This window comes from Amphimedon queenslandica, unplaced genomic scaffold (assembly GCF_000090795.2).
Source record: "Amphimedon queenslandica unplaced genomic scaffold, v1.1 AMPQUscaffold_13513, whole genome shotgun sequence".
NCBI classification, from domain to species: Eukaryota; Metazoa; Porifera; class Demospongiae; order Haplosclerida; family Niphatidae; genus Amphimedon; species Amphimedon queenslandica.
Window position 1 is genome coordinate 175703 of NW_003546251.1, and position 21129 is coordinate 196831.

Below are 21129 nucleotides of genomic sequence, written 5' to 3' on the forward strand. Positions count from 1 at the left end.
GATTCATTAAATAAAGTTGACAAAATCACAACAATCACTTTTTAAAAATAATTAATAATATCTCTAATTTTATCATACATGACATAAATAAAAAAGGAAAAACATAATATAAATGTATGTGTAACTACTTTTATACAAATACAGAAATAATAGGCCAGCAATTTTTATCATAATTATTATAAATTTTTTATATACATAACACTTGCTCGTGCAAATGAAGTTCATAATAATAATAAATTATAAAACAGTTTCATCTGGAGGATTCTTCAATAGAGTGTAGTGTGGTCGGCTGGATTCTGCTCCTTTGGTTGTGATGACATGAACTGACTCCATTTCATGATCAGTTCCATTAAACTCTTGGAGGGACACTGCAGCTGCAATGCCATCAGACTGCTCCTCCTCGCTTCTCTGCTTACTCACAAAATGTATAAAAACCTAAAAAAGTATCTCTTTTATTTCTGTACTTTATTTAGTAGCAAAAAATATATATATTCCATATCATATCTATTATACCATTATACTGTGTGTTTGTACATATAACACGTACATCGTCCAGTGTAGTTTGACTCAGCGAATAATCATCAAAATCAAGGGTTGATCTAAGCTCCTCCATCTTATTGAACACAACAGCCAAACTGAGGCCAGCTGGTAACTGATAGACTATGTTATTATAATGCTCCTCCTGCAAATGAGAGAGAACACAAAAATGAATTAAATTGTGATAATGTGGGAAAGGCATGGCACTCAATACATGCATGGACAGTGATGGGAATGAGTTGATTCTTCTTACCCCGATGACTGCCTCTGGGAACATCTCAACAATCCTCCTCATAAGTCCTTCCCTATCCGCAGGACCGAACCTAATATTCAACTTGTATCCTTGACCATATTTGGACTTCAGCTGCTGCGGAGTCCCAAGACAGCGAAGCTTTCCATTAACCATTATACCAACCCTGGTACAGAGGGCCTCACACTCTGCCATACTGTGAGTGGTGAGGAGTATGGAGTGTCCTTTCTTGACTGATTTCTTTATAATACCCCAGAGGAACTGTCTCGCACGAGGGTCAACACCTGACGTGGGCTCATCCTATCATGATAAAGGATAATACAATAAATATAAATATAGCCTTGTTTTCAATGGAATAAATATCAATTTTAAAGTATAAGATATTAAATTATTTTAAATGCAATAAATATTTGAGAATATAAAGAAAGAAAAAAAAGGGTTAAGGAATAAAGGAAGAAAGAGGAAATATAGAAATGTAAATTTTAGCTAAAGTTAATAATTTAAAAGGCTCACATACCAGTAGTATAACAGGTGGGTTAGCTAGTAGAGCAATGGCAGTTGATAATCGTCTGCAGTTGCCACCGGAATAAGCACTGACTGGTTTATCAGCGTGGGGCATTAGCTCCAACATATTCAATGCATCGTTTACCACGTCCTTTAGCTGGTGGGAGGGGATACCCCTTAATTTACTGAACAGGACAAGATGTTGTCTGCCTGTCAGTCCGTCACTGAGAGCCTCAAACTGAGGGCAGTAACCAATACTCTGTCTGGCAGAGCTCATTTCACTAGTAACGCTAGAAAAACACAGTAATGACTATTTGTTTCATCTTTATTATTTCTTACCTGTGGCCACCTACAACTGCATTCCCACTGCTAAGTGTGGTATCTCCTGTTATCATCTTAAAGGTTGTTGTCTTGCCAGCTCCGTTTAATCCCAATAAACCAAAACACTAAAATATGAAACAAGAATAATGATTAATAATACAGTAATATACTAATATCGTACAATAAAAAATTATTATACTACATGTATGTAGAAAGTTTGAGTTGATTCCAACTTCAATTTTTCAAGTTACGGCCATGTTAAGAAAATGCCAAAATTACCCAAGGTTATAGCCCATGGTTTTTTCCAAAAAATGGCTCCAAAATCACCCCCAATTTTTATTATATTTTCTGATACATATTGATGTACTTATGCTGTGTAAAAAGTTTGAGCTGATTCCGACTTTATTTTTTCAAGTTACGGCCATTTTAAGAAAACGCCAAAATTCTGAAAAATACCCAAGGCTATAGCCCATGGTTTTTTCCAAAAAAGGGCTCCGAAATCACCCCCAATTTTTATTACATTTTCTGATACATATTGATGTACTTATGCTATGCAGAAAGTTTGAGCTAATTCCGACTTTATTTTTTCAAGTTACGGCCATTTTAAGAAAACGCCAAAATTCTGAAAAATACCCAAGGCTATAGCCCATGGTTTTTTCCAAAAAAGGGCTCCAAAATCACCCCCAATTTTTATTACATTTTCTGATACATATTGATGTACTTATGCTATGCAGAAAGTTTGAGTTGATTCCGACTTTATTTTTTCAAGTTACGGCCATTTTAAGAAAACGCCAAAATTCTGAAAAATACCCAAGGCTATAGCCCATGGTTTTTTCCAAAAAAGGGCTCCGAAATCACCCCCAATTTTTATTACATTTTCTGATACATATTGATGTACTTATGCTATGCAGAAAGTTTGAGCTAATTCCGACTTTATTTTTTCAAGTTACGGCCATTTTAAGAAAACGCCAAAATTCTGAAAAATACCCAAGGCTATAGCCCATAGTTTTTTCCAAAAAAGGGCTCCAAAATCACCCCCAATTTTTATTACATTTTCTGATACATATTGATGTACTTATGCTATGCAGAAAGTTTGAGTTGATTCCGACTTTATTTTTTCAAGTTACGGCCATTTTAAGAAAACACCAAAATTCTGAAAAATACCCAAGGCTATAGCCCATGTCTTTTTCTAAATTTCTACTACCATTATTGAAATTAATGCTGTATTCTACTATAATTAAAAGCAACTTTCTAAAACTACCTCTGATTTCTGTAGCCCCAGACTCAAATCGTTAACAGCAACACGAGTATCACGAAACTTCTTCAGTTTATTGCAACGGAAATCAAAACTGTTATAGACTTTACTGAGCCCGTTGAGGAGTAATGGAGACTCGTTTGCTTCTCCATTTTGAACTCGGTTCCTCTCAGCTATCACGTCATTGTCATCATCAGTGTAAGCAGCTGCTGCTATGATGCTACTAGTATTACCCAGTATATTCCACTTGTATTTTACCCTAAAAATAAAAAAAAATAATAAATATTAAAATCACAATTATCAGTACATTGGCATGCAATTAAAAATTTCTTTTAATAATATTCAAAATAATCATAAATAATTATTATAAAACAATAGCGCTTACCTGAGTCTCATATACTTAAAAACTTCAATGGCTATCAGTACCAAAACTCCCAACGCAGCATGACACAGTAATGCTAGCATGAACTGATAGGTCTGAGACAAATCTGAAGGTAGTTCAATATTACTCAGAGAGAAGTATATGTTAAGAGCTGGCTTGTCTAGTGTGAAGTACATGATACCGCGGGCTAAGGCATAGCTGGGCATTGGAACAGCAGCCAAATAATAATTGAAATTACCCTAAAAGAGAGAGAGAGAGGGAGGGAGGGAGAGAGAGAGAGAGAGAGAGAGAGAGAGAGAGAGAGAGATGAGAATAGATAAGTTATTCATTGATATACATGTACATAACATAGCTACATATGCAGCATAAGTAACGTACAGCATCATAGTCCAGTGCTTCCAATACGACAATAGCATCAACTACTAGGAGGACAAGACCAGAAAAGAAGTTAAGACAAAAGAGCATGACGTAAGCTGTGGTAGGAGACTGGAACATGAAGGAATAAACGTACATCCATGGGGTAATGGCTAATCCGTAGCATAAAAATAATAGGAACACTGGACCAATGGCCTCTGTATAAAGAGAGAGAATGAATAATGGTAAAAGTATCAGAAACTATACTGTACATGTATAGCATGTGAATAACAAAAGATTAAATGCAAAATAGCTTTTATGTATGTACATGTATATGAAGGTATAATAGCCTTTACATGTTCATGGTATTAATTAATGCTGTACCTGGTTGGGAGAGGTTAGTATCTCTTGATATCACGTAACACAATATAACAACAACTGAAAACAATATGTATCCGATGATGTCCCAAGTGAAAGCAGCCAGCCAATAGACTCCTCTGTTCAAGCCACAGACACACTGCAAATGATACAAGTTTGATGATCGCTCCTCTATTAAGTAGAGGACAAAACCTCCGGCTACAAAACCAAGAGAAAACATGGCTGCCAGTGGAGTGACTAAGAAACTAGCTCCTTCCCTAAGAATTAAAATAATAATAATAATAATAATAATAATAATAATAAATTCAATAACTTGACTTACAAAGCTTTCTGCAATTTCTGTAGAAATGTTGTTGGAAATGGATGAGAGATCGTTTTTATGCCTAAAAATAATTCCATAATTTATTTTTAGTAACTATACACACAATACATGAAGACCCAACTCTGTTCTAATTATAGTAACATACCATACAAGGAAGAAGAGTTAGCTTCATTAGGTGGTAGTTGTCCCCTCAGTATAGCGTTATTGAGTGAGTTGAGGTAGGTAGGCATAGCGTGGTACCCTTTGAAACTGTGCCAGGCTTTAGCTCCTTCTTGTACGGCAAAGAAAGGCAGGGAATAGTTGGTGTCTGAATTGTAAAGACTGTCAAGGCTGGGAGAGACATCATCGCGACGATGACCAAATGAGACACCACCATACCTCTTCTACAAAAATAAAAATAAAAATGATATATGCTCTTTATATTGAACACATGCAAGCTATCCCCAGCTTAAGTCTTTGAAGCTATAGGTACATTAAAATGTTCTGGTACATGAGGTTTTAAAAAACATCTTGTATGAATGCACTTATTATTATGATACAATGAAAATGAAAGATTGTTCTTTCATGTCCAGTGAGAAACAATGTAAATATAATATCAGTAGAACATTTCACTGTTAGTCAACTGACAATGATAATTACTATCATAGTATAGCTTTTAGCACAGTGAATACACAGCAGTTTTATAGTAGATACATGTAGATACAGTACATGTATATTAAGCTGCTTACTTCAATGAATTCCAGTTTAGTATTCAATAGATATGTAGTCAATGACTCATAATCCATTTCAGTTAAATTCTGTAGGCGACTCCCAGTCTACAACACACAAGAACATAAAGTATACGTACATGTAGATATTATGAAAGTACATGTACATGTACATGTATTATGGAGGGCAGATAGGAGAAAAGAAGAGAACTTACCACAGTTCCGTTATAACAAGATGGCGGCGTATCATTCAGTGGCACCCGATCAATCCCACAGGTAGGACATTTAGAAACACAAGTCACAGTATCATAGTGAATGTTTAATTTATCATAATTATTACACTGTTCCACTTTTTGTTTTTTATAGCAAGGAGAGGCAGGGTCGTTGGGATCAGCTAGTAGCGTTGCTCCTAGTCCACAAGGCTCAAAAAGAGTGTCCACGTAATCTTTCGAAGCCCCAGATTTGTTATTACCAACAATGACGTAATTGTTAGGTCCGATACCGAAGAAAGTTGAAGGCTGGAGGGAGAGTGGAGGAGGATCGGTGACGCTGAGCAAGAAGTAGGCTATTAGCAGCGTGAATATGATTACAAATATCGGCAGAATGTTCTGTACAAAAAAAGCCTTCCTCTTCCTGAACGAATACTGGAGTCTCTTCACTAGTAGGGCAAAGTACTGATAGAATAATAGATTTAATCCTTTCACCCTTTCACCTAATAAATAAATAAATAAATAAATGATCATAAAGTATCAGATAAACATTCTCTCCTTTTCATTTTTGAAGAAACTTGACCAAAGCCACTGTACTATAGTATAAGGACTTTGGCCTAATTTTGAAGCAGCTTTTAAAATTCTAATTTTGATTGGAATCAACTCAAACTCACGAGAACATGTATATCTCATGTCATCAATAATAACACCACACAGTGGATACTGCATTCTCTGTCTATCAAACTCTTACTCTTCTTTGGTTGTTTGCTTTCATCAGCTTTTCCTTCTGTCCCATTCTCTCCCTCTCTCTCCTCCTCTTCTTCTTCATCAAGTACAATCGGTAGAGAAGCTGATGATCTCCTTGATATTAGACTCCGATGAGGAGCATTACCCTCAACTGGATCTGCAAGTAAAGACAATATACATTAAAGCTACAAGTACTGTATGTAACTGTATATACATGCACATGTAAACAAAATTGCCAAGAGATCACTATAATAGCTGTAGATATGATATTTAATTCATTACCTTTGACTTCAGTTTCTTCAAATTCCTTACTAGTTAACTCAACAAAAATCTATACAGGTAAAAAAATCATTAAAAATAGTACAACACAATTGGATTCTTTTAGTATAAACTCACTTCTTCCATTGCACAGGAAGTGAGTCCATATTGCTGTATGCCAAGAGTAGAAGCACCTGCTTCGTCAAGAGCAGCAAACAGTCCCTGCAAGACAGCTGGTCTAGACTGCTGAAGAGGCAAGAGATAATGAAGCTCTTGTCCTCTCTTTCCAATCAACTCAACATCTGGTATGTGCTCCTAACAAAGGGAGAGAGAGAATGACAGTTAATGCAAGATACAATGTAGCTCTATTATGCATTAAATGGGAGATGTGTACATGTACATACTTTTAGAAATGAAGTGATTCTCTTTTCTATTGTGTTAGGCTCAACTTCAATATCTAACAATAAAAGAATGTAAAGATATTATAAAATAGAATAAAGAGAGAGAGAGAGAAAGAGAGAGAGAGAGAGAGAGAGAGAGAGAGAGAGTGAATCAAGACACACTAATCCTTACCCTGTCCACTGGAAGGATCTAACGATATACAATCCTCGTTTTCCACGACAACAGCTAAATGATGGCCACTTCCAAACTTTCCCTTTAGAAAATCAAAGGATCCACAGCAGAGCAGCTTCCCCTTGGATATGATTGCCAGTCTATCACCTAAAACCTCGGCTTCATCCATGTGATGGGTGGAGAGCATGATCGTACGACCGGGTTTCTGCTGACTCAGAAAGTCCCATATTTGCTTCCGAGCGTAAGGATCAACACCTGATGTTGGCTCGTCCAGTATGACAGTATTAGAGTTCCCAATAAATGCTAAAAGGATTGAGAGTTTCCGCTTCATTCCACCAGAGAGGTGTTTAGTACGAACTGTGCGATGAGACGACATGCCAACTTTTGATAACCAGCTGGAGAAAGAGAGAGAAAAACAAAAAACAAAATGATGGAGGGTGTGGGAAAGTAGGTTAAATAAATACAATGTACTATAAACTGAAGCCTCATACTGTACAGGATGGAGGCCAAAGGCTAATACTAATAGACTTAACACATCAATATATCAACTCTTACTCAGGCGTCTGGCTCTTCACTTGCTTCTTGGAAAGTCCTTTCAATTGACCAAAGAAGAACAGGTGCTCCTCCACAGTCAAACTATAGACAATACACACACACACACACCAGACTCAATAATCACATTAAATGTACTGTACACTCACTCATCAAAGAGGATATTATGCTGTGGGCATATTCCTAGCTGGCTCCTAATCTCATCCATATTCTTGCATATGTCCAACCCGTTGATGATACTGGTACCAGCAGTAGGCTCATATAGCCCAGTTAATAGTGACCTATAATAAACATTTAAATATAATATTTATGTATAAGTGTCATAATATGGTAGAATCATATGGTTATTTATAAGTGATGCATGTTGTGTTTATGTGTACATTGTAGTTGTTTTTCCTGCTCCATTGTGGCCCAGAAAAGCAAGTATCTGTCCTTCATAAAGGTTCAAGGTCAGATCTCTTAGAGCTTTGACCTTTCCTCTACAACCAAGGTGATATGTCTGAGATAAAGAGAGAGAGAAAGAGAGAGAATACACATCACTAGAGTTTCAAGGACCATAACTCAAGTAACTATTATTAAATAAGACCACACAAAATATGATGAATATAATCTAAACTTTCCCGATGGCAACAGTAACAAGATCAGTAATTCAATTCATTAGTAAAGCTGTACTTACCCTAATATCATTGAATGACTAACCATTAACAGCAGCTGGCCTATAACCAGTACGCTATATAACACATATATACACACATACATGTACATGTACATGTATATAAATATAACTAATTGCAATCATAACTGTACAGTAGGAGTACCAGCTATTTCCTTTCACTGTAATCCAATTCCCCATACATGTACATGTACATGTACATGTATGACCATGCATGTACTACTAATGTACACTCAATAGATTATTAGTTCTCCATTACCTTGCTGAGTCCCTTCATCTCCACTCCTTTCTTTAAATGAGTTGGTTCTTCTTCATAAACAGCACCGCCACTGTTACCAACACTAGACCCAAGACTTGCATCACAATCATCGCCTTCTTCTTCAAAAACCAACACTGCAATACAAATTATAAAAATAATATAAAGTCGCTTGCAATTTTAGCTCATTTTTCTTCATATTCGACAATCAAAAATGCCAAACAATAATAATAAATTTATGACTCACTCTCTCTCTCCTCATCTGAGCCATTGAGTTTCTCCTTGTTTTGGTTCCTTCTCTTCTCTATGTAGCGGATGAGAGGAATAAACGGGAAGTACCAAGGTTTTGAGACGCCATATTTCCCGGGGAAAACGGCCTCAATGTACCAAGTGAGAACAGAATACAAAATAATATCAACGACAAACATAATGAGGACTAGTCCAACAGAAAAATGATAATCAGCAGTCTATGGGGGGAGGAAAGAAGAGAGAAAATTATAACCAATAATACAAAAATGCGATGTATTTCCCCAAGACGCTATACCCTCAATACTGGAATGTTGAAGAACATAAACTTTGCAGAAGAAGATGCATGTGTACGTGTACGTGTACATGCATGTATTTGTAAATTGTATAAAGTTTGGGTGCTATTGGATTGGCTTACTGGTGATATGAAGAGATTATCGAAATGCTGTCCTGTTTGTAGTAATTCATACTGTACTATGAAACTACTGCCAAGACCGAAGCCGACAGGAGCTAGCAAACACTGAGGGGAGGGGAGGGGAGAGAGAGGGAGAGGAGAAATGTTATAATCTTGTGGAATATATTTTCATTTCATGCTTACCATCAGAGCAATGGCTGCTGGGTGAGTGTCGCCGAATTTAATGAGAACGACGAGTTGTAAGAAGAAGAGGAGGAAATAGACAAGAGCAGCAACACAGGCACCCATGTTAGCATTAGTGAAGAATGTACTGCACAAGAAACTGCACAAAAATATAAAAAATTAAAATAATAAAAGTGTACTAATTTTAAACATACATGTACATGTATGTGTGCATGTACTGTACATGTATGATGAAAATGTAATAATAATATACTCACCAGTAGCAAATGATGAGGATTGAATATAAGAGAAGGAAGAAAAATACAATGAAACCATTGGAAAAGGTAAGGAAACCGCCATACTGGAGAGAAGAAAAGAAAGAAATGAAAATGAACAGAGATACATGAAATGTAAAATATGTAGTTGTTTATTGAAATGACAATAATAAATTAAATATAAGATATATATATGTAGTTGTTCATGCTTACAGATAAGGCAAGACTAATAACGATGACTGATAGTAACAATGTTAGGAATGACGTGGTGAACCACGAGAGCCACAGCTGGACTCTGCCCAGCCCCATCATCCTCATAACCTCCTTCATACGAGTCTCCTTCTCCTTCACCACCGACCGGACTATCATACCAACTGAGAGCATCCAACCAAGAGACATTATGAAAGGGAGCATCCACTCTATGCCTACTAGGAAACTGGAGGAGAAGAAATAAAGGGATAAAGAATGAAGACAAAATAGTAAAAGAGATGGGGACTAAAGAATTAGTAGAAAAGCACAATATTATTAGCATCAAAGCTGCTATGCAAGTACATGTACATACATGTACATAGTACAGCACAAATACAATAAGAAAGCAATGTTAACAGCTACCTTATAATCCCCCAATCCCCAATACAGAGAGTGTACATGTACATGTACACATTATGTTTATGTATAATACTTACAAGTCTTCATTGTAGCTAGGATAAGGCATCTCGTGTACATATGCCCCAGGAGAGGCTACCCTGTGTCCTACTATCTCATCAATGATTGCCCTCTCCACCATGTCTTGAACGAATATGAAACCTGCTTCAAGATAACGTCTCTTCCATTCTAAGTTCTCAGGGCCAGGATACCATATACTGAGGAGAGAGAGGGGGGGAGGAAGAGGAGGAGGGAGAGATAAAAGACGTTGTTATTATTGTTTAATTTCATTTAGTAAACATTGTCAAAAGTCTATTACCTCATTCAAGGGACACAATAGTACACTTACATCACATGAAAGTGTAACGATAATCATTAACCATATACAGTGACTCCTGTGAGCTCATGAATATCACATGATGGGCTCACATGTACATTACTCCATATTACACTATGTGAACTGGCCTACACCTAATAACATTATTCACATTCTGCATGTTTCCCTCCCAAGTGTTATTATTGTATGTTATATGTTTATTGACTGAGGAATGTGACTAGTAAGCCTGTGATTTCATGTTTAGAATGTCTAAGCATACAACAATAAGAACTTGGTGCATGAGACAAGAACAGACAATAGTACATGTGTTCAATCTCCTTTCTGACGATGAGGAATGTCTGTCAAACATACATGTACATCAAGCAAAATAATATTTACATGTATGTATAAGCAAAACAATCCATATGAGTTAATAACAACAAAGTTTTATCAACAATGAAGTACAGTTTTATAATTTTCATGTACATGTATACACTTACAGCTCTTTAAGTATGTCTGTTTCGTGCACATAAGTTGAGTTCATTCTTATTGCTAGTGTCACGTTTCGTAGCGGCTTTACTTCTTCAATATTCTCATCAAATACAATACCTACCAACAGTAACACAATAACAACATGAGGAAAGCCACAAACTAGCTAGTGTAATATGTGCCTGATAATAAAGATACCACATGTACAATCAGCTCAAAATTTGGCCCACACCATGTACTATATAGTACAGGGACTTTGGTCCAATTTTTGAGCAACTTGATAATTGTAAAGATGCAGTTTACTAGCAACACCTTACCAGCGAAAACTGAAGTGATGTTAAGCTCTTTCTGACGCCACATGTTAGTGGCCAACTCAACAAGTTTCTCCTGATTCTCTACAGGATAGAATATATCCCAATCCAACCTTAGCAACTGAGCCTGGATATCTTCACTGGTCGCACTGACTTGCTGGAGGGAGTACCACAAGTTACTGGGATTATTAGGATCAAGTAACTGATTGATGAGTCGTATCTGCTCTATCATTGAATTGTTCCTGCTCGACTGTAGTATAGCGTTGGTGTAGTTACGTATGGTTACTATGACAGGACTGCTGGCGTTGGTTGTCTGAAGGAAGAGTTGAGAACAATTGTCAATTTGTCTCAGCCATGACAAGATGAATTCAATGGTGGAGAAGGTGATGTTTGCTTTGTGCATTATGGAGCGAGTGACAGTTGTATTGGGAGAGTAGAGAATCTTGGGGACTATTCTGTCCGGTATAGTAACATCATCATTCTTATCTTTAATGGAGGAAAGAGAGAGAGAGAAGAAAGGATGATGAAAGTACATTATACATGTATAGTTGTAGATGTACTGTCAATTAGATTATTAAATACATATCAATAATATTTATAGCAATTCTGATGCTGCATTAAATTTTAACATTCAACTAATTATCCATGTGCATGTACCTAATACATGTACATGTTATAGGCATAGACTCATACAAATGAATGGCCCATTAACAGAGCCAATATGTTAACGACTAATAACTAAATAGAACTAATAAGCACTAATTGCTTTGCAAAATAATATGTTATGAAGTAAACTCGTAGATAAAATTATTTCATTATTTATTAAAGTAAGTACCTGGTCCAGTAGCAGGGTTTGGTTGTAGTAAATGGCCAAGAATAAGGAGTGGGTTAGCTGTAGTGTTTCCCTGAGATGCATCCCCACAAAGGTATTCCTGTATGACGCTCATCTGATCTGACGAGCTGTTCAAACCGATCGGCAATGAGTTAAAGAGTTCCATCACTTTATTGATAGTGCTTATTGTACTTGTCAAGCTAGCACAATCACTCTAGAAGAAAAGAGAAGGGAGAGAGAGAGACAGAGGGGAGAGAGAGAGAGAAGAATGAGAGAGAGGACATCAAGTTAAGACACATGATGATGATACTAATAATAATGTTGCTATGTAAGTGGCTTTAGTATTAATATCGTATGCTTTACTAACCGATATTAGCTGATGCTGCAGTTCAGTAGCTAGTTCGTTAAACTGGGCATCGTTCAACCGACAGACTTCGTTAAAGACTTCATCTCTTCCAACTGGACCATTGAATGTCACAACAGTATCAAGGAGAGTTGAGTTACATATCAGAAGTCTTAAGGATCTTCCTGTCAATATACTAGAGCCCTAACGAGTACAAAAATATACAAACACATTCCATCATTAATACGTGTGTAAATAAAGGAAATTAGAAATTAATTATGATGTCTAAATATATTGAACTTTTGAACTATTAGTAATTTTTGAAATAAATATTACTTATACTATAATTTAAAATACATACATGTATACACTTACTGGTGCTGATGGTAAACCATTACCAGTTAAACTGCCCAGTAGTAGTGGCAATACCCCATTATTAATCTATCAATAGAAATATCATCATTCCATCATTCCACGAATTACAATATAATAGTCGACCTGAATAGGCATTAGCTTACATTTTGTGTGTGAATGGTCGAGTTAATGATGGCCGTAGCTACAGGTTCACTTAGCCCAAGAGTATCCGTTAGGAAAGTCTTAAAGCTGTTCTTATCAGCTAAGAGGTCTCCAAATTTGACATCATCTCCTAATGAGGAAGTAATCAAATTAGAATTGCACACACACATACACACACACACACATACATGTACGCATGATTTAATTTCCTTAACAATAAATAAAGCCAATGATGCTGTCAAACATGACCTAAGTTGATAATATTTATCACCATTACATGTACATACATGTATATGCATATGAACACACACACACACATACAGATATACAATGTACATGTACCTATATATAATGTGTGTATGGTAGTCCTATTGTGCATTGGCCCAGCAATATATATACATGAAACATTAGTCATGTGACCAAAGAGTGATACACATGAAAAATATCAGTCAAACATATAAAAGTAACAAATGAATGCCAATCTCTACTTGTATCTACTTGCCTACACACACACACACACTTATTACACACACATACAGATACACCTCCTCCTACATTTACTAATGCATAGAGAAGCACTTAGAGTTTATGTTTAGCTACATTCTCTCACCATTAAGAGCATTTGGGTTGTAAGCGTTACAGTTGATGTTACCACCAAACGTCTGTAAAGAGCTACAATAGTCACTCGCAAAATTCTCAATAAAATTGTCGTCTAGTAAATCGTATAACTTTGATACACTAGAAGAGAATGAGAGAGAGAGGAAGAGGAATAAGGAAAAAAAGAGGCAGTGAAACTGGTAGCTAAGGCACAGAGAAAAAAAATCAACAAACAGGCATACATAAACAGAGAAGAAAGAGCCAGTCATAGCAGAAAGGACATGCAAGAAATGATTACTTAGCATTTGGGAATATAGGCATATCTGATGAGTACTCTGAAGGCTGGGACGACAAATCACACATCATGGTCTGTGCAAATGGTAGGAAACCTGCTGATGGTAGACCCATGGGACGAAACAACTCTGAAATAAAGAGTTTAGAAAGACAAAGAAGTGCATTATCGTGACAGGAGGAGCCAGTCTTCTCTTACCATCACAGTGTGCGGTTGGTCCATAAATCTGTCGCAATATGACTAGTGCTAGATAGAGGAGGAGTGGAATGGATATTTCGGCCACAAGAGAGACCTGGAGATTGAAGGATTGTTACTAAACACAATGGGACATTACAGCAGCAGCTTACGGGTCTCCTTAAAATCAGAAGCCAATTCTTCCAAAGCAAGAGATAGGTCTTTTTACTAGAACGCTTCAGGGTGGCAGCAAACCTGCCACTGCTGCGTCCTTCCATCTTGTTCTTGTACCTTGAAAGTTGTGGCTTGTAAAAAGTGTATCGTGTATAAACTCAATGCGTGACACGAGATAGCTGCAAGAAATTTTTATTAAAATAATGACCACGCCTATTTTATAATAAACGTTAAACATCAACATTGCCACACCCATTCCATCATGGAGTCCAGCAGTAAAACAGTGAGTAGAGCCAATATTTGAAGTTATGGTATCATGTAGTGCCTGTTTCATACAGCCCTTGAATCGTAAGAGACTCCACGACCTAGTGAGAGAAGTTGATCCGAATCAAACTCTGGATGAAGACGCAGAAGAGGTATGAAACTGGATTAGATTATAAACTACTTTTTGGTTTTTTTTAAATTCCACTAGTTATTGATGCAATTGGCTGATGATTTCATAGAGAGTGTAGTCTCCTCATCGTGCAGACTAGCAAAGCACAGGAAATCATCAACACTGGAACTAAAAGACCTACAAGTTCACTTAGGTATTATATTATATTTCTTTAGTATTGTACAATAATAGTAATTGTGTCAATATTATGTTTCCATTAATCGTTAATGTTCTTTATAGAGAACAGTTGGAATATGTGGCTGCCAGGATTCCCTCAGGAAGGACGTAGTAAGCCTCCACCTTCTTCTGGCCCAGCCAATGAGGCACACAAGCAAAGACTGAGCTTGATCAAGAAATCAAAAAAATAACTTTAATAATAATAATAATTCATCATTATAAACAGCTAGAAAGCAATCAATAATAACGACAATAACAACAACAATAATGATAACAATAATATGAAATAGTTGAACGTTAATAGCTAAAATACATTAGTCTCCTCTTTTCTGCCTTTCATATACAGTTAGTGCTAAGCATCATCATCATCATCGTTCTCTGCCATAAGACGATTGAATATTTCCCTAAATTGAGGATCATTCCTCATAGCAAGGTGAGCAAACAGGATCAACGGGTCAATCTCAATTTCAACCTCCTCCGGAGTAGGGGGACGTGGTGGGCGTGGAGGGGGCGGTTCCTCTCTAAGTCCGCTAAGCACCACTTCTCTCATCACTTCAATGAATTCTTGACATATAAAGTCAACGTCACGAGCACGGGATGCCATCTCTGCTCTCGGCGTGTTCAAGTAAGACCGGTTGACCATTTGTGCCAAACTCTCGACAACTTCCTCTAGTTTTCCCTAAACAGAAAGTGTATTTTTAAAATGCTATTGGCAACTAGACAATTATAAATAATGAGAGCAAAATGTATTGTGGGACTTTAAATGAATAAAACATTAAATTGTTTTATCACCTTTTTCTCTCTCCCCTTTCTCTTACTTGTAAAGTTTCGTGTGCCTCCCGCACTTCTTTCTTCTCGTCAGGAATCAGAAACCCAATACCATATGACGCTGATAAAATCCGGCGAGAATGAAGCAACACACGAACGACTCCTTCTAGAAAGTTCTCTGCGTCGTCAGGATTGATGTCTTTAGCCGAAGGTGGAGCTATCTTAAAACCTGGTCTTAAGCTGGCTTTGATGTCATCGTGGGACTGCCTTTTACTGGCAACTTTCTTCTCCACTACTTTCCTCATCGACATTAATGATCTAGTCTTGGCCTGAGACATGGCTAGAATCTGGCACTCAATCTACAGTGTACGTGTATAAGGGAATTATATGATCATAAAAAGTTAATGTCAAAATTAAAAAAGAAATCAATTATTTATACTAAAATTTATGCAGTTGTGTGACGCTTAATATTGATAAAATTTTAAGCTATAGCTTCTATCATTATACTGTGCATGTACATGTACATGTACATTAAATTGCTAATACCTGTATGGCATGGAGATGATTCATATAGCGATCATGATAATGAGTGAACTTTTCTAACTGTCTTTTAGCATCTTCGGTAGCTGTCTTACGATACTGCTTAGCCTATGAAGAAACAATTGCATAACATAATATTAATGATATGATTAATGTCCATTGTATTTCACCATTGTCTTTGGCCAAATTTTGTCAAAAATGAAAAGGAGAGACTTCTCAATTTTTATAATTTTTTCATATACATGTTCTTATGTTGCGTAGAAAGTTTGAACTGATTCCGATCAAATTTAAATTTTTAATGAATTTTTAAAGTTGTTCAAAAATCAGGCCAAACTGCATGTATACACTTTTAAAAAAATTGGCCCGTTTTTTAAATGGCCATAACTCGAAAATCTCTAATTTGAATCGGCTCAAACTTTCTACACAGCATAGGTACATCAATATGTATCAGAAAATGTAATAAAAATTGGGGGTGATTTCAGAGCCATTTTTTGGAAAAAACCATGGGCTATAGCCTTGGGTACTTTTCAAGATTTTGGCATTTTCTTAAAATGGCTGTAACTTGAAAAATTGAAGTCGGAATCAGCTCAAACTTGCTACACAGCATAAGTACATCAATATGTATCAGAAAGTGTAATAAAAATTGGGGGTGATTTCGGAGCCATATTTTGGAAAAAATCATGGGCTATAGCCTTGGGTACTTTTCAAGATTTTGGCATTTTCTTAAAATGGCCGTAACTTGAAAAATTGAAGTCGGAATCAGCTCAAACTTGCTACATAGCATAAGAACATCAATATGTATCAGAAAGTGTAATAAAAATTGGGAGTCATTTTGGAGCAATTTTTTTGAAAAAACCATGGGCTATAGCCTTGGGTACTTTTCAAGATTTTAGCATTTTCTTAAAATGGCCGTAACTTGAAAAATTGAAGTCGGAATCAGCTTAAACTTGCTACACAGCATAAGTACATCAATATGTATCAGAAAATGTAATAAAAATTGGGGGTCATTTCGGAGCCATTTTTTGGAAAAAACCATGGGCTAAATCAATATTTCTCAACACATCAATCATTATCTTTACCATGTTACTGCGTGCTTCATTAACCCTTCCACTGGCCCTCCTCTGGGCTATGTAGCGATTGCAAGAGAAATACCCTCCGGTCCTGTAACTGTGATCCCCCCATGGATCGAGACAGACCCAGCAAAAATCATGATAGCACTACAAATAAAATACAACAATATAGAAGTGTAAATAATAATAGACTATCCACATACAAAGTAAATACATAGGTACATTTATCCAAAAATTGACTCCTAAATTACATGTACACTGCTCATATCATATCATGTACAGTATAAACTTGCATTGATGTTTTAAGCTTATCCGTTACATTTAGCTTATTGTACATGAACATACTTTTCTACATGTCATGTGATTGCATCCCTCAGTCTTCTGTATAGGGCAGCTGCAGCTGGGACAAGGTTTAGTATTGTTAATGATCCACTGAGCGTCAGCTTCAGCCTGTTCCGCTATCTTGGACATATCAAGGTTAGCATCTGATCAAGAAAAAATAACTTTATAAAACTTATCTCCATTCTTCTATAAGTTCATTAGTCTAGTTGTAACCTGTAAGACTAACATACAAGATCCTTTCTAACTTGTCTTTTAAATAAAGAATGAACATGCATATAAGTGAAGCTGTTCCACATAACAAGAAAAAGGAAGACTTTACATTCTCTTGTTGCATAGTACCAAGAGTAAATAGGTATTTAATACCTATTTATATGTTAATACTTTTAGGTATTATTTACTCTTGATAGTACAAATACAAATTATAACTTGTAAAAGAGAGAGAGAAAGAGGCGGGAGAGGTCTAACTAACCAGCTGCCATTCTTGATATTTCACTAAGCCACTTGGCCCAGACCTCGCACTCACACGGCTCGTGGGCGTGTTTATTACAGTTCCAACAGAAACCGTGTCCGTTACCGCATTCCACATTAATCCCGTGCTGCTTGCCAAGTTCGGGAGCAGCCTTTCTCACTTCTCCTTTCATCACAGCCTGGTTACAATTAGGGTGAGGGCACCACTTGAAATCCTTACTGCTGTCAACAAAATGCTATTATAAAGTAAAGAGACACGATGTACTTTATGGAGTTACAGTCAAACTCTCATACCTGGACATTTAAGTCCGAATATTTCCTGTAGAGTTCATCTGAGACCAGTTTAGCAATGATAGCCTAAAAGAGGAAGAGAGAGGTGAAAAGAAAAAGACACTGTATAATTGTACACATGGTCATACTAGTAAAACTATTAGGAGTATAAATGTATAAATTACCATTGCACATAGTATAATGCTAAATGTACAAATAGACTATATACCAGCTGGTACTAGTATACAGTCATTTACTATTCCTTGACTAAAAGGAACTGACTCTTACCATAGGAACCGGTGTAGAGCAGTCATGACCAGGGCAAGAGATATCCTTACCACCACCTTCTTTAACAGAGACTTCAAGATAACTAGAGAGAGAGGGGGGGAAGGGATAGTGAAAGCAATAAAAGTAAAGGTTATGTCAGATGTGTGTGTGTGTGTGTGTGTACTTACGATGCCCAGCAGTCCCTGCAAAAGTGATGGCCACAAGGTACTTCAGTTCTCTCGTTCAGAGATATCGCCTCGTAGCATATCTCACAGCATTTCTGAGATATTGACTCAGCAACTTGACTAGCATCTAATGAAACATTGACACCATCAAACAAGACACATGCACATCAATTAATCAATGAACTATAACATTCCTGTACTCTTGTAATGTATATACATGTACAAAGCCCAAGAGACAGTTTTTTAATAATTTATACATACATAAACAAACAAATAAACAAATAAACAAACAAATTAATGTCAATACTTACTGTGAACATGTGCCATGTCCAATCCAGCCTTTGCACAAGCTTCAGATTTGTTCTTTTTCCATGCATCAGTTACCAGATCCTGTGACCAACCTACATTGTACATGTATTTGGTATTATCATCACAATCTTGTCAACAGTCAGTGGGCTACATGATACAGTAGATATACAGTACATGTATCACTGTGTGGGCTGGTGGTGTCACTATAATAATTAATGTAGGTAGTGAGGTTTATTTTCAGATTATAATCGTCTTTGTTACTATTATTATTATTATTATTATTATTATTATTATTATTATTATTATTATTATTATTATTATTATCATTATTATCATTATTATTATTATTATTATTATTATTATTATTATTATTATTATTATTATTATTACTATTATTACTATTATCATTATCATTATCATTATTATTATTATTATTATTATTATTATTATTGGGCTAAAATCCCTCCTCCTTCCCCTCCCTCCACATTACTCACTATAAGATGAGAGCAGTGCTCTTGCAGCATCAGGTACTATCTACAATACACAAAGACATTTTACTAATGCAATATACATGTAAAAGCTCATCTCCTACTTTAAGTTCTTCAGAAACTTTCTTTACTAAATCTTCTTGCATGGCCTTCAGTTGATCAGGATTATAGAATGACTGAGGGACACTAACAGATTGTCAACAACTATTAAATACTCACTTGGAGTTTCTGTTTGACAGGGAGGGCTTCTTTGAAATCCCCAGACGAACCCTTCTACAGTAAAATAAAACACACATTACATAAACATGTACGTGTACATACACAAAGTTAAACTGAAAGGTAACTCATTGTTTCCATTATGTTAATTATTATTACTATTATGTACCAAATGAACAGCTTGTGTAACAATCACAGCTGATAAATTAATTGGGAACAAAACTAAAAATTTACACGTACATACATGTACATGTACATGTACACATGTCCTTGAGCTAAGAAGATTTCAATATGAGAGACAGGGCACATGTATATGGACATACTTCATCGTTAATGACCATCTGTGACTCTAAGAACTGAGCTATTATCATCTGCTTGGCATCCACTGCAGACTCCATTGCTGTCTTCTTTGCAATGTTAGTCACAAAGAGTGGGGCACCATAGGCCAGCAATAGCTATAAGTTATCATTACAACAAATTAATATTAAATTAAAATATAAATTACTATTACTATACTATTATAAGTACACTTAATATGAGACTACATTTACATACCTCAACACAGTCTAGTAACCCTGAAGCAGCTGCTAGGTGAAGCGCTGTGTTTTGCGACTATAAATTTGAGTAAATAAATTATCATAATATACGTATGTACACGTAACATGAAAACAAGGTACATGTATGCCTGTCAAAACATTCATGAATGAAAACTAAAGTCTAAATAATTATTATATTCATAAAATGTGCTCGTAAAGAATTCAACAGTTATCTCAAGCGATAGTTAGGCACAGATACAATAACATCTAATAGAAATACAAACATGTCTTCCCTAATTCTTAATGTACGCGTACATGCAGCTATGGGTGGCCATATGAAAGTTGCATTGACTGAAAGAAGTAGTGAACGCTAAAATGAAATTATTATATAGGCGATAGCCTAAATGTAGGATTCATTAAATTTGTAATTCAATTTACTTATGAAATTAATATCATAATTATTATACATGTACGTGTACATATGTACATGTACGCATACCGAGTCTTGCATTCCAAGCCATTTTGTTAGTTTCCTGGTGCCTCCTTGTTTAGCAGTGGCAGTACTGGTACGTGTGTCTGGATTGGGAAGACGCTGTAAGAGGATTTCCAGGACATCACATCTGGCCTTGTTCTCCCTCGCACCTTGTCTCTGAGAGCAACAGAGTATGTGTAGAGCAGTCTCACTCATGCTGTTAAGGGAGATGGGATTGGCCCCCTTGTCTAATAGTATTTGTAACAGTCCCTTCATGTCAGCAGAGCGATAGTTCCCGTGTCTCAGGAGACAGTGTAATGGCGGGTCCTTGTTGCGGGATCCCTTCAGTCCAGTGTTAACGTTGATCTTTTGTAGCTCCTCGTTGCTCTGCCATAATTTGATGGCCTCGCCTAGACTGTCTGAGACAATTAGCTGGCAAAACTTGCTCTCTATAGTCCCCATCAGTAGCAGCTTTGTACTCTTTCTGATCCCGCCTACTGCCCCACCCCTTTAAATGAGATTC

The 21129-nt window shown here is 36.4% G+C and overlaps 3 protein-coding genes across 3 annotated transcripts; 1 reads left to right on the forward strand and 2 right to left on the reverse strand.

Moving 5' to 3' along the window:
• Positions 1-11: 11 nt before the first annotated feature.
• LOC100642126 (ATP-binding cassette sub-family A member 2-like) lies at positions 12-14231 on the reverse strand. Its single transcript, XM_011410440.2, has 38 exons — positions 14065-14231; positions 13916-14009; positions 13724-13847; positions 13439-13566; positions 12831-12958; positions 12688-12753; positions 12337-12516; positions 11973-12183; positions 11144-11623; positions 10838-10946; positions 10063-10239; positions 9590-9812; positions 9380-9462; positions 9123-9261; positions 8943-9044; positions 8526-8745; positions 8282-8415; positions 7730-7848; positions 7499-7630; positions 7353-7433; positions 6798-7192; positions 6629-6681; positions 6363-6539; positions 6249-6297; positions 5971-6123; positions 5226-5722; positions 5032-5118; positions 4449-4686; positions 4304-4364; positions 3988-4238; positions 3628-3821; positions 3253-3488; positions 2874-3126; positions 1631-1737; positions 1305-1581; positions 791-1087; positions 548-682; positions 12-435 (listed from the first exon to the last, which is right to left on the reverse strand). The coding sequence occupies exons 1-38, from the start codon at positions 14167-14169 to the stop codon at positions 238-240; spliced, it is 6693 nt and encodes a 2230-aa protein (XP_011408742.1). The 5' UTR covers positions 14170-14231; the 3' UTR covers positions 12-237.
• A 35-nt stretch (positions 14232-14266) lies between these two features.
• Positions 14267-14985, forward strand: LOC100637946 (transcription initiation factor TFIID subunit 12-like). The gene is made up of 4 exons (XM_003383223.3): positions 14267-14348; positions 14404-14481; positions 14538-14652; positions 14739-14985. Exons 1-4 carry the CDS (start codon positions 14328-14330, stop codon positions 14864-14866), a joined length of 342 nt encoding a protein of 113 aa, XP_003383271.1. The 5' UTR covers positions 14267-14327; the 3' UTR covers positions 14867-14985.
• Positions 14864-21129, reverse strand: LOC100631472 (ankyrin repeat and IBR domain-containing protein 1-like). The gene is made up of 16 exons (XM_003383256.2): positions 20634-21129; positions 20154-20210; positions 19922-20053; positions 19602-19655; positions 19487-19558; positions 19389-19428; positions 18897-18986; positions 18589-18712; positions 18422-18503; positions 18158-18220; positions 17865-18099; positions 17399-17538; positions 17063-17200; positions 15990-16091; positions 15494-15802; positions 14864-15354 (listed from the first exon to the last, which is right to left on the reverse strand). Exons 1-16 carry the CDS (start codon positions 21066-21068, stop codon positions 15028-15030), a joined length of 2400 nt encoding a protein of 799 aa, XP_003383304.1. The 5' UTR covers positions 21069-21129; the 3' UTR covers positions 14864-15027.

Excerpts from the sequence above, each read along its gene's own strand:
- LOC100642126 (XM_011410440.2), bottom strand. The coding sequence starts at position 14,169 with ATGGAAGGACGCAGCAGTGGCAGGTTTGCTGCCACCCTGAAGCGTTCT. Across the intron at positions 9,262-9,379 it reads ATCCTCATCATTTGCTACTG|TTTCTTGTGCAGTACATTCT; the intron begins GTGAGTATATTA and ends ATTTTTGTGCAG. Across the intron at positions 1,738-2,873 it reads TGGGGCTACAGAAATCAGAG|TGTTTTGGTTTATTGGGATT; the intron begins GTAGTTTTAGAA and ends TTCATATTTTAG.
- LOC100637946 (XM_003383223.3), top strand. The coding sequence starts at position 14,328 with ATGGAGTCCAGCAGTAAAACA. Across the intron at positions 14,349-14,403 it reads TGGAGTCCAGCAGTAAAACA|CCCTTGAATCGTAAGAGACT; the intron begins GTGAGTAGAGCC and ends TGTTTCATACAG. Across the intron at positions 14,482-14,537 it reads TGGATGAAGACGCAGAAGAG|TTATTGATGCAATTGGCTGA; the intron begins GTATGAAACTGG and ends AAATTCCACTAG.
- LOC100631472 (XM_003383256.2), bottom strand. The coding sequence starts at position 21,068 with ATGGGGACTATAGAGAGCAAGTTTTGCCAGCTAATTGTCTCAGACAGT. Across the intron at positions 20,054-20,153 it reads GGTTACTAGACTGTGTTGAG|CTATTGCTGGCCTATGGTGC; the intron begins GTATGTAAATGT and ends GATAACTTATAG. Across the intron at positions 18,504-18,588 it reads TGCAGGGACTGCTGGGCATC|TTATCTTGAAGTCTCTGTTA; the intron begins GTAAGTACACAC and ends CTCTCTCTCTAG.